This window comes from Schistocerca piceifrons, chromosome 1, assembly GCF_021461385.2.
Source record: "Schistocerca piceifrons isolate TAMUIC-IGC-003096 chromosome 1, iqSchPice1.1, whole genome shotgun sequence".
NCBI classification, from domain to species: domain Eukaryota; kingdom Metazoa; phylum Arthropoda; class Insecta; order Orthoptera; family Acrididae; genus Schistocerca; species Schistocerca piceifrons.
The window spans coordinates 1,108,747,511-1,108,762,083 of NC_060138.1; the positions used below are offsets into that span (position 1 = coordinate 1,108,747,511).

The 14,573-nt window shown below is 41.0% G+C and overlaps 1 protein-coding gene across 2 annotated transcripts in view; it reads left to right on the top strand.

Annotated features, from left to right (window-relative positions):
* Nucleotides 1–14,573, top strand: part of LOC124776646 (caspase-1-like) — a 136,672-nt gene that overhangs the window by 12,960 nt on the left and 109,139 nt on the right. Inside the window, exon 2 of one of the 2 annotated variants that reach the window (XM_047251737.1) lies at nt 5,134–5,301. In XM_047251737.1, the coding sequence (XP_047107693.1) occupies nt 5,180–5,301 (122 nt within the window). In that variant the 5' untranslated portion in view covers nt 5,134–5,179. The remainder of the gene's footprint in view (nt 1–5,133; nt 5,302–14,573) is intronic. The other variant, XM_047251745.1, reaches the window with a different exon arrangement.

Below are 14,573 nucleotides of genomic sequence, written 5' to 3' on the forward strand. Positions count from 1 at the left end.
CTTTCCAGTCATATATCTCCCAGATACACCAATTTTTGTAAATGAAATTGTATTAATCACTGAATGGATAATGTTAATACATTGCCATTATTTCCACCATTTAATTCTTTTTGAAATAGTATTAAGTGGAAAAGTTCTACGTTCGACTGGAGAGAAATTGAGAAGGCTTCTGCGAATTTTATTCGAAAATAAGGACACTAGGACGTTAAAAATTTAAAAGCTTTATGGGCGGTGTTAATTTCTCACAGTCTACTTTACTTTCCAACTAAATTGCCGTTCATTTTTAAGCACTTTCCGTAACTGTCTCTGCCAGGAATCTGAACCAGTGGACAAGGATGGGCTTGAGCTTCGATTTTGGCGAAGTTGAAAAGCGCCATTGCGTTGACTATCGTTTCCATTGCGCAATAATGTAGGCTAGCCACGTCCTCAAAAATGTATAAAAAAATTATCTCCACCTCGTCGACATCTGTCAGGAAACGCTCGTCATCTACAGACTTTTTGATGTTGGTACAGGCCAGAAAAAATTTTCGGCACCCATCTTGCACATAATGAGTGATATCCGAGATTTTTTGGTACCATAGTGTAAATAGTGAACGTCCAGTACGAGCAAATTAGTAAACCAGACGAGCAATAGTTAGTTTTCAATCAGGTCGCAGTTTCTGTTCCACTTGCAGTGCGAATCCGTCGATCTGGACACTGTGCCTGCCACTACCCACTTTTCCATGCATATTGGACTGTTACTGTTATATCAGGATGCGAGCAGAGTTGGTGACACTTCACTCTTAGCTCCAGGCTGTGATGGCTTCAGCTACATAGCCCAAAGCTGCTGTGGATGAGCATCACTATTGTGGGCTGGCAGTGGCGATCCAATGGACGTCCAGCATGTCTGAGTCCTCTGATCGGTCCTCACCAGAGGCCAGACCAGTTACTGCTTGCACTGGGGTTGAGACCTCATCCATGAATCCGTGATCGAGGTGGGGAGGGGGGGGGGTCACTTAGGGACGTCGCAGACGGCGAAAGACTTCCCAGGGGGCCGCATGTAAGGCCTCCCTGGTTAGTCTGACAAACAAGTTCCAGGTGCTGTCTGTGGCTGACACCGTCAGTCAGCCAGATGCAGTCGCCCGTCCTGTTTCAGAGGAAACCTCTCAGCCTGCAGGATCAGGGCAATTACAGAGGGCGGGTTTATTGGCAGTTGGGCGATCCAATGCTAGGAGCGTTATGGAGCCCATTGGGGACTTGACTGCCAAGAAGGGGATTATCCAATGTGCTCTCTGTGTGCATACTGGGCGGAGTTGTTCCAGAGGTGGAACGGATAATTCCGGATGCCATGAAGAGCGCAGGCTGTAGCCAAGTGTAAGTGGCGGCTCACGTCAGTACCAATGATCTGTATCATTTTGGATTGGAAGAGATTCTCTCCGGGGTCGAGCGGCTAACAGAAGTGGTAAAGGCTGCCAGTCTAGCTTGCAAAATGAAAGCGTAGCTCAACATGTGCAGCATAGTCGACAGAACTGATTGTGGACTTCTGGTACAGAGCCGAGTGGAGGGTCTGAATCGGAGGCTCATACGGCTCTGCGGCCGTGTAGGCTGCAGATTCCACGATTTAGGCCATAGGGCGGTCAGGAGTCCACTAGACGCAGGAGGCGGCTGCGCGCGTAGCAGGGGCTGTGTGCCGTGGACTGGGCGGTTTTTTAGGTTAGAGGGTCTCGTGGAAAACACAAAAGGGGCTTCAGTCGCAAAGGGTGTAGGCCGAACACAGGAAGAACGTAGATACAGGAACCATCGGTATAAAAGTTGTAAATTATCGTAGCTGTGTTGGGAAAATACCAGAGCTCCAAGCGCTAATAGAAAGCACTGATGCTCAAATCGTTATAGGCACTGAAAGCTGGCTGAAGCCGGAAATAAGTTCAGTCGAAATTTTCGCGAAATATCTAACAGTGTTCCGAAAGGATAGGCTAAACCCAGTTGGCGGTGGCGTGTTTCTTGCTGTTAGAAGAAGTTTATCTTATCGCAAAATTGAAGTATAAAGTTCCTGTGAGTTTGTGTGGGCAGAAGTCATTCTTGGCGACCGGAGTAAAATAATAATTGGATCCTTTTACCGACCTCCCAACTCGGATGATGCAATTGCTGAAAGGTTCAAAGAAAACTTGAATTAAATTTCAAACACGTAGCTGACTCATATAGTTATAGTGGGCGGTGACTTTAATTTCCCCTCGACAGGTTGGCGAAAATATCTGTTTAAATCCGGACGTACGCGTAAAACGTAATCCGAAATCGTGCTAAAAGCATTCTCTGAAAATTATTTCGAGCAGTTAGTTCATAAGCCCACGTGAAGAGTAAACGATTGTGAAAACACACTTGACCTCTTAGCAATAAATAATCCTGTGTTAATAACGAGCATCAAAACCGATTCAGGGATTAGTGAACACAGGGTTGTCGTAGCGAGATTGAATATTGGAATTCCCAAATCCTCGAAAAATAAGCGAAAAATATACCTCTTCAAAAAAGCAGATAAAAATGCACTTGATGCCATCCTGAGAGACAATCCCACTCTTTCCAAATTAACAAAGTAAGTATAGACCAGATGTGGCTTGAATTCAAAGAAACAGTACCGGCAGGGCAACTGAGAGATTTATACCAAATATATTAACAAACGACTCCTTGGCACACAAAACTGATCAGAACACTCTTGCAGAAACAACAAAGAAAAAACATGCCAAATTTAAACGGACGCATAATCTCTAAGATTGGCGATCTTTTACACAAGCTCGAAATTTAGCGCAGACTACAATGCGAGACGCTTATAATAGTTTCCACAACGATACTTTGTTCCAAAACCTGGCAGAACCCAAAGATATTCTGGTCGTATGTTTGTGAAGTATGTTAGCGGCAAGACACAATGAATGCCCTCTCTGCGCGATAGCAGTGGAAATACTTTAAAGGACAGTGCTGTCACAACAAAATTACTAAACACAGCCTTTGGAAACTCCTTCGCCAAAGACTGCCAACATGAGTAATGTACAAGTAGATACCCTCGGAGTAGTGAAGAATCTCAAATCACTTAATAAAAGCAAATCTTTCGGTCCAGGCTATATGCCAGTTAGGTACCTTTCGGAGTATGCTAATACAATAGCTCCACAGCTCCATATACAACCGTTCGCTCGACGCAAGATCTGTACCCAAAGACCGGAAAGTTGCACAGGTCACACTAATATTCAAGAAAGGTAGTAAGAGTAATCCACTAAATGACAGGTCCATATCAAAACGTCCATAAGCAGCAGGATTTTGGAACATATATTGTGTTCGAACATTAGGAATTCCCACGAAGAGAACTGTCTATTGACACACAGTCAACAGAGTTTTAGAAAACATCGTTCGGTGTTAAACACAGCTAGTTATTTACTCAGATGTTGAGTGCTATTGACAAGGGATTCGAAATTGATTCCGTATTTTAGATATCCAGAAGGTTTTGATACTGTACCACACAAGTGGCTTGTAGTGAAATTGTGTACTTTTGGAATATTGTCTCAGTTACGTGACTGGATTCATGATTTCCTGTCAGAGATGTTGCAGTTCGTAGTAACTGACGGAAAGTCGTCGATTAAAACAGACGTGATTTCTCGAGTTCCCCAAGGTAATGTTACAGGGTCTTTGCTGTTCGTTATCTATAATATATAAACATTTAAAACACAATCTGAGCAGCCCTTTTAGGTTGTTTCCAGATGGCGCTGTCGTATATCGGCTAGTAAAGTCATTAGAAGATCGAAACAAAAATTGCAAAACGATTCAGAAAAGATAACTGTATGGTGAAAAAGTGTGAGGTCGCCCACATGAGTGCTAAAAGGAATCCGTTAAACTGCAGTTTCACGATAAATGAGGCTGTAAATTCTATTAAATAACTAGTTATTACAACTAGGAACAACTTAAATTGGAAGGAACACATGGAAAATATTGTGGGGAAGGCTAACCAAGGACAGCGTTTTATTAGCAGGACACTTAGAAAATGTAACAGACCTACTAAAGAGGCTGCCTACACTACCCTTGTCCGTCCTCTTTTAGAATACTGTTGGGGCGTGTGGGATCCTTACCAGGCAGTATTGACGGAGTACATCGAGAAAGTTCAAAAAAGGGCAGCACGTTTTGTATTATCGGTAAATATGGGAGAGAGTGTCACAGAAATGATACAGGATTCGGTCCGGACATCATTAAAAGAAAGGCGTTTTTCGTTGCGACGTGATCTTTCACAAAATTCCAATCACCAACTTTCTCCTCCGAATGCGAAAATATTTTGTTGACACCGACCTACATCATCATAATAAAATAAGGAAAATCAGAGAGCTCGCACGGAAAGATACAGGTGTTCGTTCTCCCCGCGCGCTATACGACGAAAGTCGTACCATATTTACAAGTAATGTGATGTTCACCAGGTCTATATTGTATCTAAGATTGCAAAGCAGGCCCTACATCTTGAATAGAACGACTAGCCTGGGTTAGTCATCAGGGCTAAAATTCCGAAAATGTATCATCAGTCAACCAAACTGAGAAAGTTTGCCTCGCTGAAGAAGTACATTTAATATAAAGAGCTCAATCGTCGGACAATGAAACACAACTTATATATTGCTATAATCTAACCCAAAAAATAGTGTAAACCGTGGTCAACACAGAATCCATGAATGTCCAGCGTTTTCTTACATAAAGCTGCCACAGTAACTGTGAAGGTAAGATTCAAATGGTTCAAATGGCTCTGAGCACTATGGGACTTAACTTCTGAGGTCATCAGTCCCCTAGAACTAAGAACTACTTAAACCTAACTAACCTAAGGACATCACACACATCCATGCCCGAGGCAGGATTCGAACCTGCGACCGTAGCGGTCGCGCGGTTCCAGACTTCAGAGCCTAGAACCGCTCGGTCACTTAGGCCAGCCGAAGATAAGACATGATTAACAACACACAAAGAGACATTTAACATTCATTCCATTTTCCATCTATGACTCGAGTAAGAGGGAACCCTGTCAGACGGTAAAACGAAAAGTACCCTCAGGCATTCACTTTACAGGATCCTTGTAGGACGATGCTCCTCGAATAGATGTAAAACCGCGGACTCGTTTTTCTGTATTTCTTTCATTTCTTGCAGAATATAACGGCCATTAAAGAAGAAAGAAGGTTCTGTTAGGAGAAGTATGGATCGCTACGGTTCTAACGGCAGAGGAGTCATGGACGAAGTGGACATCGCCCGCCAGCCCAACCAAAACATCGCTGACGACGCTGTGGACGCCAAACCCGATGGAAACGACAGCGGTAGGTAGGTAAACAAGCACTGACGTGTGCCGGAAACATACCAGCGTTACGTGTTCTGTTATTCATTTATGAAGTACAAATCATTGATAAATTTTTTAATACGGTTTCGTTATTCCCAACAACTCTAATTCACCAAGGTCACAGCCTTATGCTTATCTAATTTGTCACTTTTTATGACAGGGCTAACTCTTCTTCCTTAGATATAAATTTACGGGAATTGCATAAGTAATTGCACAAGGAATTTCATGAGAAAGCAAAAAGTGTTGTCAAACTACTGTTAACATATACAGGGTGGTCAATTGATCGTGACGGGGCCAAATATCTCACGAAACAAGCGTCAAACGAAAAAAACTACAAAGAACGAAACTCGTCTAGCTTGAAGGGGAAACCAGATGGCGCTATGGTTGGCGCTGCCATGGGTCAAACGGATATCAACTGCGTTTTTTAAATAGGAGCCCCCATATTTTATTAAATATTCGTGTAGTACGTAAAGAAATATGTATGTTTTAGTTGTACCACATTTTTCGCTTTGTGATACATGGTGCTGTAATAGTCACAAACATATGGCTCACAATTTTAGACCTACAGCTAGTAATAGGTAGGTTTCTTAAATTAAAATACCAAACGTAGGTACGTTTGAACATTTTATTTCGGCTGTTCCAATGTGATACATGCACCTTTGTGAAGTTATCATTTCTGAGAACGCATGTGTTACAGCGTGATTACCTGTAAATACCACATTAATGCAATAAATGCTCAAAATGGTGTCCGCCAACTTCAATGCATTTGGCAATATGTGTAACGACATTCCTCTCAACAGCGAGTAGTTAGCCTTCCGCAATTTTCGCACATGCATTGACAATGCTCTGACGCATGTTGTCAGGCGTTGTCGGTGGATCACGATAGCAAATATCCTTCGACTTTCCCCACAGAAAGAAATCCGGGGACGTCAGATCCGGTTAACGTGCGGGCCATGGTATGGTGCTTCGACGGCCAATCCATCTGTCATGAAATATGCTATTCAATACTGCTACGTGCCGGACATCCATCATGTTGGAAGTACATCATCATTATGTCATGCAGTGAAACATATTGTAGTAACATCGATAGGACATGACGTAGGAAATCAGCATACATTGCACCTTTTAGATTGCCATCGATAAAATGGGGGACAATTATCCTTCCTCCCATAATGCCGCACCATACATTAACCAGCCTAGGTCGCTGATATTCCACTTGCCTTAGCCATCATGGATTTTCCGTTGCTCAATAGTGCATATTACGCTCGTTTACGTTACCGCTGTTGGTGACTGACGCTTCGTCGCTAAATAGAACGCGTGCAAAAAATCTGTCATCGTCCCGTAATTTCTCTTGTGCCCAGTGACAAAACTGTACACGACGTTCAAAGTCTTCGCCATGCAATTCCTGGTGCATAGAAATATGGTACGGGTGGCAATCGATGTAGCTGTAGCATTCTCAACACCGACGTTTTTGAGATTCCCGATTCTAGCGCATTTGTCTGCTACTGATGAGCGGATTAGCCGCGACAGCAGCTAAAACACCTACTTGGGCATCATCATTTGTTGCAGGTCGTGGTTGACGTCTCACATGTGGCTGAACACTTCCTGTTTCCTTAAATAACGTAACTATGCGGCGAACGGTCCGGACGCTTGGATGATGTCCAGGATACCGAGCAGCACACATAACACACGCCCGTTGGGCATTTTGATCACAATAGCCATACATCAACACGATATCGACCTTTTAGGCAATTGGTAAACGGTCCATTTTAACACGGATAATGTATCACGAAGCAAATACCGCCCCACTGGCGGAATGTTACGTGATACCACGTACCTATACGTTTGTGACTATTACAGTGCCATCTATCACAAGGCGAAAAAAGTGGTCCAACTAAAACATTCATATTTCTTTACTTACTACACGAATATGTATTAAAAAATGGGGTTCCTATTTTTAAAAAACCGCAGTTGATGTCCGTTTGACCTATGGCAGCGCCATCTAGCGGGCCAACAATAGCGGCATCTGGTTTCACCTTTCAAGCTAGACGAATTTCGTTCTTTGTAGTTTTTTCGTTTGATGCTTATTTCGTGAGATATTTGGCCCGGTCACTATCAATGGACCACCCTGTATAGTTGCTTCAACAGCTGTCCACACGACTGATGAAATCGTCGCTACTCAACTCTCATTATCTTTTTAGCAGTGAATACTTAATGTTAGAGAATACAACAGATACAAAAATTTAATCATTCGAAATTGTTCCAGATTAAATCCATCCGGGCTGCAAACTTTTTCTCAAAATTAAAATTTGTTGACATTCGCTACATATTTTATTCGGTTTTTAAGCTACTGTCAAGTGATACTTGCATCTGAGATACAATGAAGAGCCAAAGAAACTGGTACACCTGCCTAATATCGTGGAGGGTCTCCGTGACCAAACGGAAGTGTCGCAACACGACGTCGCATGGACTGGACTTAGTGTCTGAAGTAGTGCTGGAGGGAACTGACACCATTAATCCTGCAGCGCTGTTCAGAAATCCGCAAGATCATGAGGAGGTGGAGATCTCTTCTGAACAGCACGTTGCAAGGCATCCCAGATACGCTCTATAATATTCGTGTCTGAGGAGTTTCGTGGCGGAAGTGTGTAAACTCAGAAGAGTGTTCCTGGAGCAACTCTGTAGTAATTCTGGACCTGTGGGGTGTCGGATTGTCCTGGAATTGCCCGAGTCCGTCGGAATGCACAATGGACGTGAATGGATGCAAGTGATCAGACAGGATGCTTGCCTATGTGTCACCTGTTAGAGTCGTTTCTAGACATATCTGGGGTCCCATATCACTCCAACTGCACACGCCCCACACCATTATAGAGCGTCCACCACAGCTTGAACAGTCCCCTGCTGACATGCAGGGTCTATGGATTAATGAGGTTATCTCGATACCCGTACACGTCCATCCGCTCGATACTATTTGAAACGAGACTCGTCCGACCAGACAACATGTTTCCAGTCATCAACAATCCAATATTGCTGTTGCCGGGCCCAGGCGAGGCCTCAAGCTTTGTGGTGTGCAGTCGCCAAGGGTACACGAGTGGGCCTTCGCTCCGAAAGCCAATATCGATGATGTTTCGTTGAATAATTCGCACGCTGACATTTGTTGATGGCTCAGCATTGAAATCTGCAGCACTTTTGGGGAAGGGTTGGACTTCTGTCACATTAAACGATTCTCTTCAGTCGTCTTTGGTCCCTTTCTTGCAGGCTCTTCTTTCCGGCCGCATCGATGTCAGAGGTTTGATGTTTTACTGGATTCTTTATATTCACGGTACCCTCGTGAAATAGTGGTATGGGAAAATCCCTACTTCACCGCTGCCTTGGAGATGCTGAATCCCATCGCTCGTGCGCCGGCTATAACAACACGTTCAAACTTACTTAAATCTTGATAACTTACTATAGTAGCTGCAGTAAGCGAACTAACAAATGCGCCAGACACCTGTTGTCTTATATAGGCTTTGCCGACCGCAGCGCCGTATTCTGCCTGTTTAAATATCTCTGTATTTTAATACGTAGGCTACACTAGTTTCTTTGGCGCTTCATTGTATGTACATCACATGCATGAGCAAAGAGTTTATATATGAAGTACATAAAAGACAGGCCAAGTGAAGCATTGGTACTTTTAATTACGGTTCATCTCTGACTGATGAATGAAGCTTTAGTGTTTTTATGCTAATACTTCTCACTGATAACCAGCAAATCAACTTATTGAAAAATGGAAACCATCTTTACTGCTTGTTGCGGCCCATGACTTTTGTATATTAACAATTAATGTTACAGCCGTGATATGGCTCTGAGCACTATGGTACTTAACTTCTGAGGTCATCAGTCCCCTAGAACGTAGAAGTATACTACAGGCCACTAAAATTGCTGCTCCACGAAGATGACGTGCTACAGATGTGAAATTTAACCGACAAGAAGAAGATGCTGTGATATGCAAATGATTACCTTTTTAGAACATTCACACAAGGTTGGCGCCGGTGGCGACACCTACAAAGTGCTGACATGAGGAAAGATTCCAACCGATTTCTCATACACAAACAGCAGTTGACCGGCGTTTATAAAATAAATAAAATAAATAAAAAAATATGTATATTGTTATTTAAATATGTTAATTATTCTATCTGTATGATGGTGATTGTGATTGCAATTGTATTTGCTTATCTGGAACGTGGACGTTTAATTATTCGTTATCAGACGCTTGACAATGGCTTTTTCGTAAAGGCAATGTTACTCGTAGTTGACCGTGAAATAAAACTGAATAATCGGACTTCGTAATTACATCGTTTCCAAAGACTGCTGCGGTAGGTGCGGACTCATAATCTAAATCTCAATATTACAATAATTTGCCAGCCATGCCAATATGTCGTACAGAGGTGATTGTCTACTAAACACAAAAAAGTTACACAGTTAGTTAAATCAGATATATTCAATGAATAAGCCTACAGTTCATAATCCTACTTACTTTTATAAATACAATTCTTTACAGAATCGAGTGCCTAGTGTGGTTGCAACTCGCAGTATTCTTCTATAACATGAAATATGGTGGTGTGCCAGACAATAAAATAAAATACGTGCTTCTCGCACCACTTCAACCAGAGCTCTCTTTTTCTTAATCAAACATAAGAGTAACGTAATTGTGCTTTTGTTTTATCAGCGACACAGCGCTGCAGTTGTGTGCCATAGGCTTTATTTATTTGTCACTGATTATTTATTTAATTAATATTTCGCGTTTCCGAGGAAACTCACGCTCGGCATGCAAATGTGCCTTTATATTGCCCCCTGAATTGCGAGGCGAAAGGACACACCTGCAGGCGAGCAATTCACCTAAAGGCACAAGAAAATCTAAGTTATCTACAACTATTTACATGACTTACATTACACATTATACACATTATATACAAAATTTGAATGATGCGGGTGCACCGTAAAAGTTCTTATGTTGGCAGATAGAGTGCGCGCATGCGCAGAAGCGTCTGTGTAACTGCGGGACTGCCGTTATATCGTACAGTTAGATCACGCGGCACAGTATTGCAGTTCATATTGTTCGTGTGCGCGCGTTTTTCAGTCGTTGCACAAAGAAAATATTCAACCAAGATTACATATGTAGACTACATTCTATGACAGGTAACTTAGTTTTAAATTTACAATATTTGTTATAACACAATACAACTTAGATTGTTGAATGTTCTTAGTTACATAGTATTGTTTTGAAATACTTCAAAGAAAAATGTCCGTATTTTTCAGGTGCGTTGACCTATACACATCGTGTCATTATTACAGTTCATATTCATCCGCTGCACAATAATTTTTTACAGGTTAGTATCGTCGTGGTAAAGTTTTTTGATCACAGTAACATCGTTGTATAACAACGTGATTAATACATAAGCGTGTCCATTTCTCATTTCCATTATAGTCGTAGTGATGCAGTTCGTTGTGACTAAAAGCATTGCTTATTACAGATCAGACGTGACCCGTCGAGTAATTGTTCCACGTGCAGTTCGTTTTTTACATTCCGTGGAAGCTTGGTTGCAGAACCTCGGACGGCACATAGCTGGCGTCGATCCTTGGACAGTCCAGGTAAGAGTGTCCGTCACATTTCGAGAACATTTCATTCCCTGAAGTTCCAACCAAAATTCTTCCACCCGTCGTGTTGTTTTCTGGACAGGCACTTTGTGTCCATTTAATCCAGTTAACATCTTGAAGTTGGGTACTGTAGTAATGTCACTAGACGATGCACGAATTATGCACTTCACATTTTCAGTTTTTTGCTGAATATAGCTCACCTAAATGTTCGTAGTTATTAATCAAGGAAATCGTTCATCGCGTTTACATAGATACGCTGCATAATGAATGGCATTAACAGTTTCTTTCACATAGGTTTCCGCGTAGTTGCAGAGTTAGTAATGTTCGTTAATGTCCGTGAACAGTGGTTCACTATGCAATGTCTTTTTGGCACTCGTTTTGTTCAAATTTTTACATAGTAACAGTTACACTATACATCAGTTAAAAAAATAAGTAATTATACATACACACGTCACATATTTTCTTAGCATAAACATAATATAGTTGCACATAAACATGTTTACATCATCATTACATCGCTATAGGTTATTACATTGTGTCACATTTGATTTCATGAATTGCAGATATTTACATCCTCTTTAGCGGTTTTGCTGGGATATTATCGATGTTTTTTGTGATGTCATCTGAAATTAAGATAGGTTAGACACAACATTCATTACATCAGTAGGCAAGACCAGGCGTTTTCACTACTCAATAAATATTCAAAATAGTAAGAGAGAGAAAATGTTCGATTCCTCGCGTTTTGTGCGTGTGTGTAGAGTGTCTGTGTGGCCTTGACTACTGATAGATGCTTTTCGTGTTGAGAGATGTGCGTCTAATCTATTTCTCAAAGTAAAAGATCGCTCCACAGATGACGTCTGTCAGTTCGTCAGGTGTCACACCAAGTCAGTGGTACCTTCAGTAACAAATGTTCCGTGAAAAATTAATATGTCATCCACTGCTACGTAATCATAAATTTTACTTTAATATTCCGTCTTTCAGGTGGAGGCGCGCGGTGAAAGAAGAGTTCTTCTGTCTTCAACTGCGTCACTGGAACCGCTGAAATGAAAATTTCTATACTACTTATTATCTGTGTTGTAACAACAGAGTTTTTCGAGTTGCTTAGCAATATTTTGATGGGTATGACTTTGACATTATTCAGCATGAAATGCTCTAAGATCTCGGTGTGCGTATAGCCCAATAATTTTGTTAGTTCTAGGATGTTGTAACAGATACGCACCAGGATGCGGTATGTTAACAATTATATAAGGTCCTTCATATAGCAGACGCCACTTAGCGTTGCGTCGTTTGAGTGCTACAGATTTATGATGGGTACGAAGTAGTACAAGCATTCCTACCTCGAATTTTTGTTTTCTTTTTATTATGTTTCTGTGATGTTTGTTTCGTATTTGTGCGTGATGTGTCAATGTAGTCAATACTTCTTTTATTTTCTGTTCAGGTGTGATTTCCTTGTCTGACAACTTAGGTAATGGTTCTATCCACTGATCGTTCTGTTTGCAATTGAACATGATCTCGTTAGGTGTGTAATTCGTATCGTAAATATTTAAGTTATTGTGTACGTCTTCGAAAAGACTTAGGTAGGACACCCAATTAGTATGTTTTGATGAAATATAGGTCCTCATGAATCGATTTAATTCTCGGAAAAGTCTCTCAGTCGCGTTACATTGTGGACTAAACCTCGAAATAAATATACTTTTAATGTTATTGTCCTTCAAGAAATTTCTCCATTTGTACCCAGAGTAGTATGCTGCATTATCTGATAGAATTGCTTTAGGTTTTCCCACGTGCGTCAGGTAATCACTTGAGAATCTTCGTATTATAGCATTTGCAGTGGCGGATTTTAAAGCATAAAGTTTTACATGTTTAGAAAATATATCGTAAAAAGCTAAGATATATTTGACGCCTCCAGAGCTTGCTGGATGCGGTCCACTGATGTCAGTACACAGAATTTCCAGGGGTTTACAGGGTAAAATAGAATGTAAATCTGTTTTTGTGGATAAATTCTGAGGTTTTGATTTTTGACATATGACACATGTTTTTAGTTCCCTGTAAATTTTTCTTCTCATATTGCTAAAAGAACAGTATGTGCTGAGCTTTGCCAAACACTTTTTCGTCCCATAATGACCCCAAACTAAGTGTGTGTGCCAAATTAGATTACGTTCAGACTCTTTGGGAATGCAAACACACCAGTTAGTAGCATTTGGATGTCGGCGGTAAAATAACACATCATTGTGTAACTTGTAATACTTAGTCAAAGGATGATTGTGTTTTTCTACCAGTAATGTTATTATCTTATACCAGTGAGGATCAGATTTTTGTAATTCAGCCATGTTTCTGGACATATCAATATAATATTGGTGATACTGCTTGTCTTGCATTAAGAGAATCCTGTAGTCATTTATATTTTCTAAGTCACTGTTGGTATCATTCATACCTTGTGGAAGTCTAGACAAAGTGTCTGCAATGGTGTTGTCCTTACCTCTTATGTACTTAATTTCAAAAGAGTAGTTCTGAAGTGTAACTGCCCACCGTGATAGTCTAGGATGTACAAGTTTACAAGTTAACAAAAATGTCAGGGCCTGGTGATCGGTGTAAATTACTGTATGTTTTCCAAATAAATAATAATTGAATTTCTTGAATGCCCATACTATGGAAAGTGTTTCTAACTCAGTAGTGGAGTATGTGCGCTCACATTCAGTTAGAGTGCGACTCGCAAACCCAATAATTCTTATCTGTTCCTCCTCTTTATTCTTTACAACTTGAAATAAGCAACAGCCCAAGCCAGTACGTGAAGCGCCACAAGTCATACAAAAATCTAAATTGAAATCTGGATGGCTCAATATGTTAGCATTCACTAAAGCATGTTTAATTGTATTAAAGTCATTCTGGCACTGTTCCGACCAGATCCAAACTTGATTCTTTCTGAGTAGATTTAGCACATGTTTACTGTTCAAAAGTGGTTGCGGCAAAAAACGTCTGAAAAATGAACATAGCCCAAGGAATGATTTTAACTGCTTTTTAGTTCGAGGGCTAGGAAAGTTTCTGATAGCATCTAATTTACTGGGATCCGGACGTATGCCCTGTGAATTAATGATATGTCCTAAATACTTTATCTCACTGCAACCAAATTTTGATTTTCTTAGGTTGGCTGTGACTCCAGCTTGTGCAAATTTTTCTAAAATTCCTTGAAGAGTGTCAACGTGTTCATTCCAAGATTGTGTAGCTATCAGTATATCATCTACATAGTGTGTGACTGTCTCAACTAAATCATCGCCAAGCACGGTATCCAGGGCTGTAATGAATACCCCCGAGCTGACATTCAGTCCGAAGGGTAGAACACAAAACTGATAGGTTCGCCCCCCGAACATAAATGCAATATATTTCCGAGAATCAGGAGTGATACCCACCTGCCAAAACGAATTAGCGAGATCTATTGTGGAAAAATATTTTGCATCTAGAAATTTCTGTAATTGCTCTTCTAAATTTTCAGGTTTTGTGTGAACCGGTAAAATTATTTCATTAATAGCTCGTGCGTCTAACACTAACCTAATGCTTCCATTTGATTTTTTGACAACAAGTAGAGGACTACAATAAGGTGAGGTGGATGGTTCAATGACCTTCC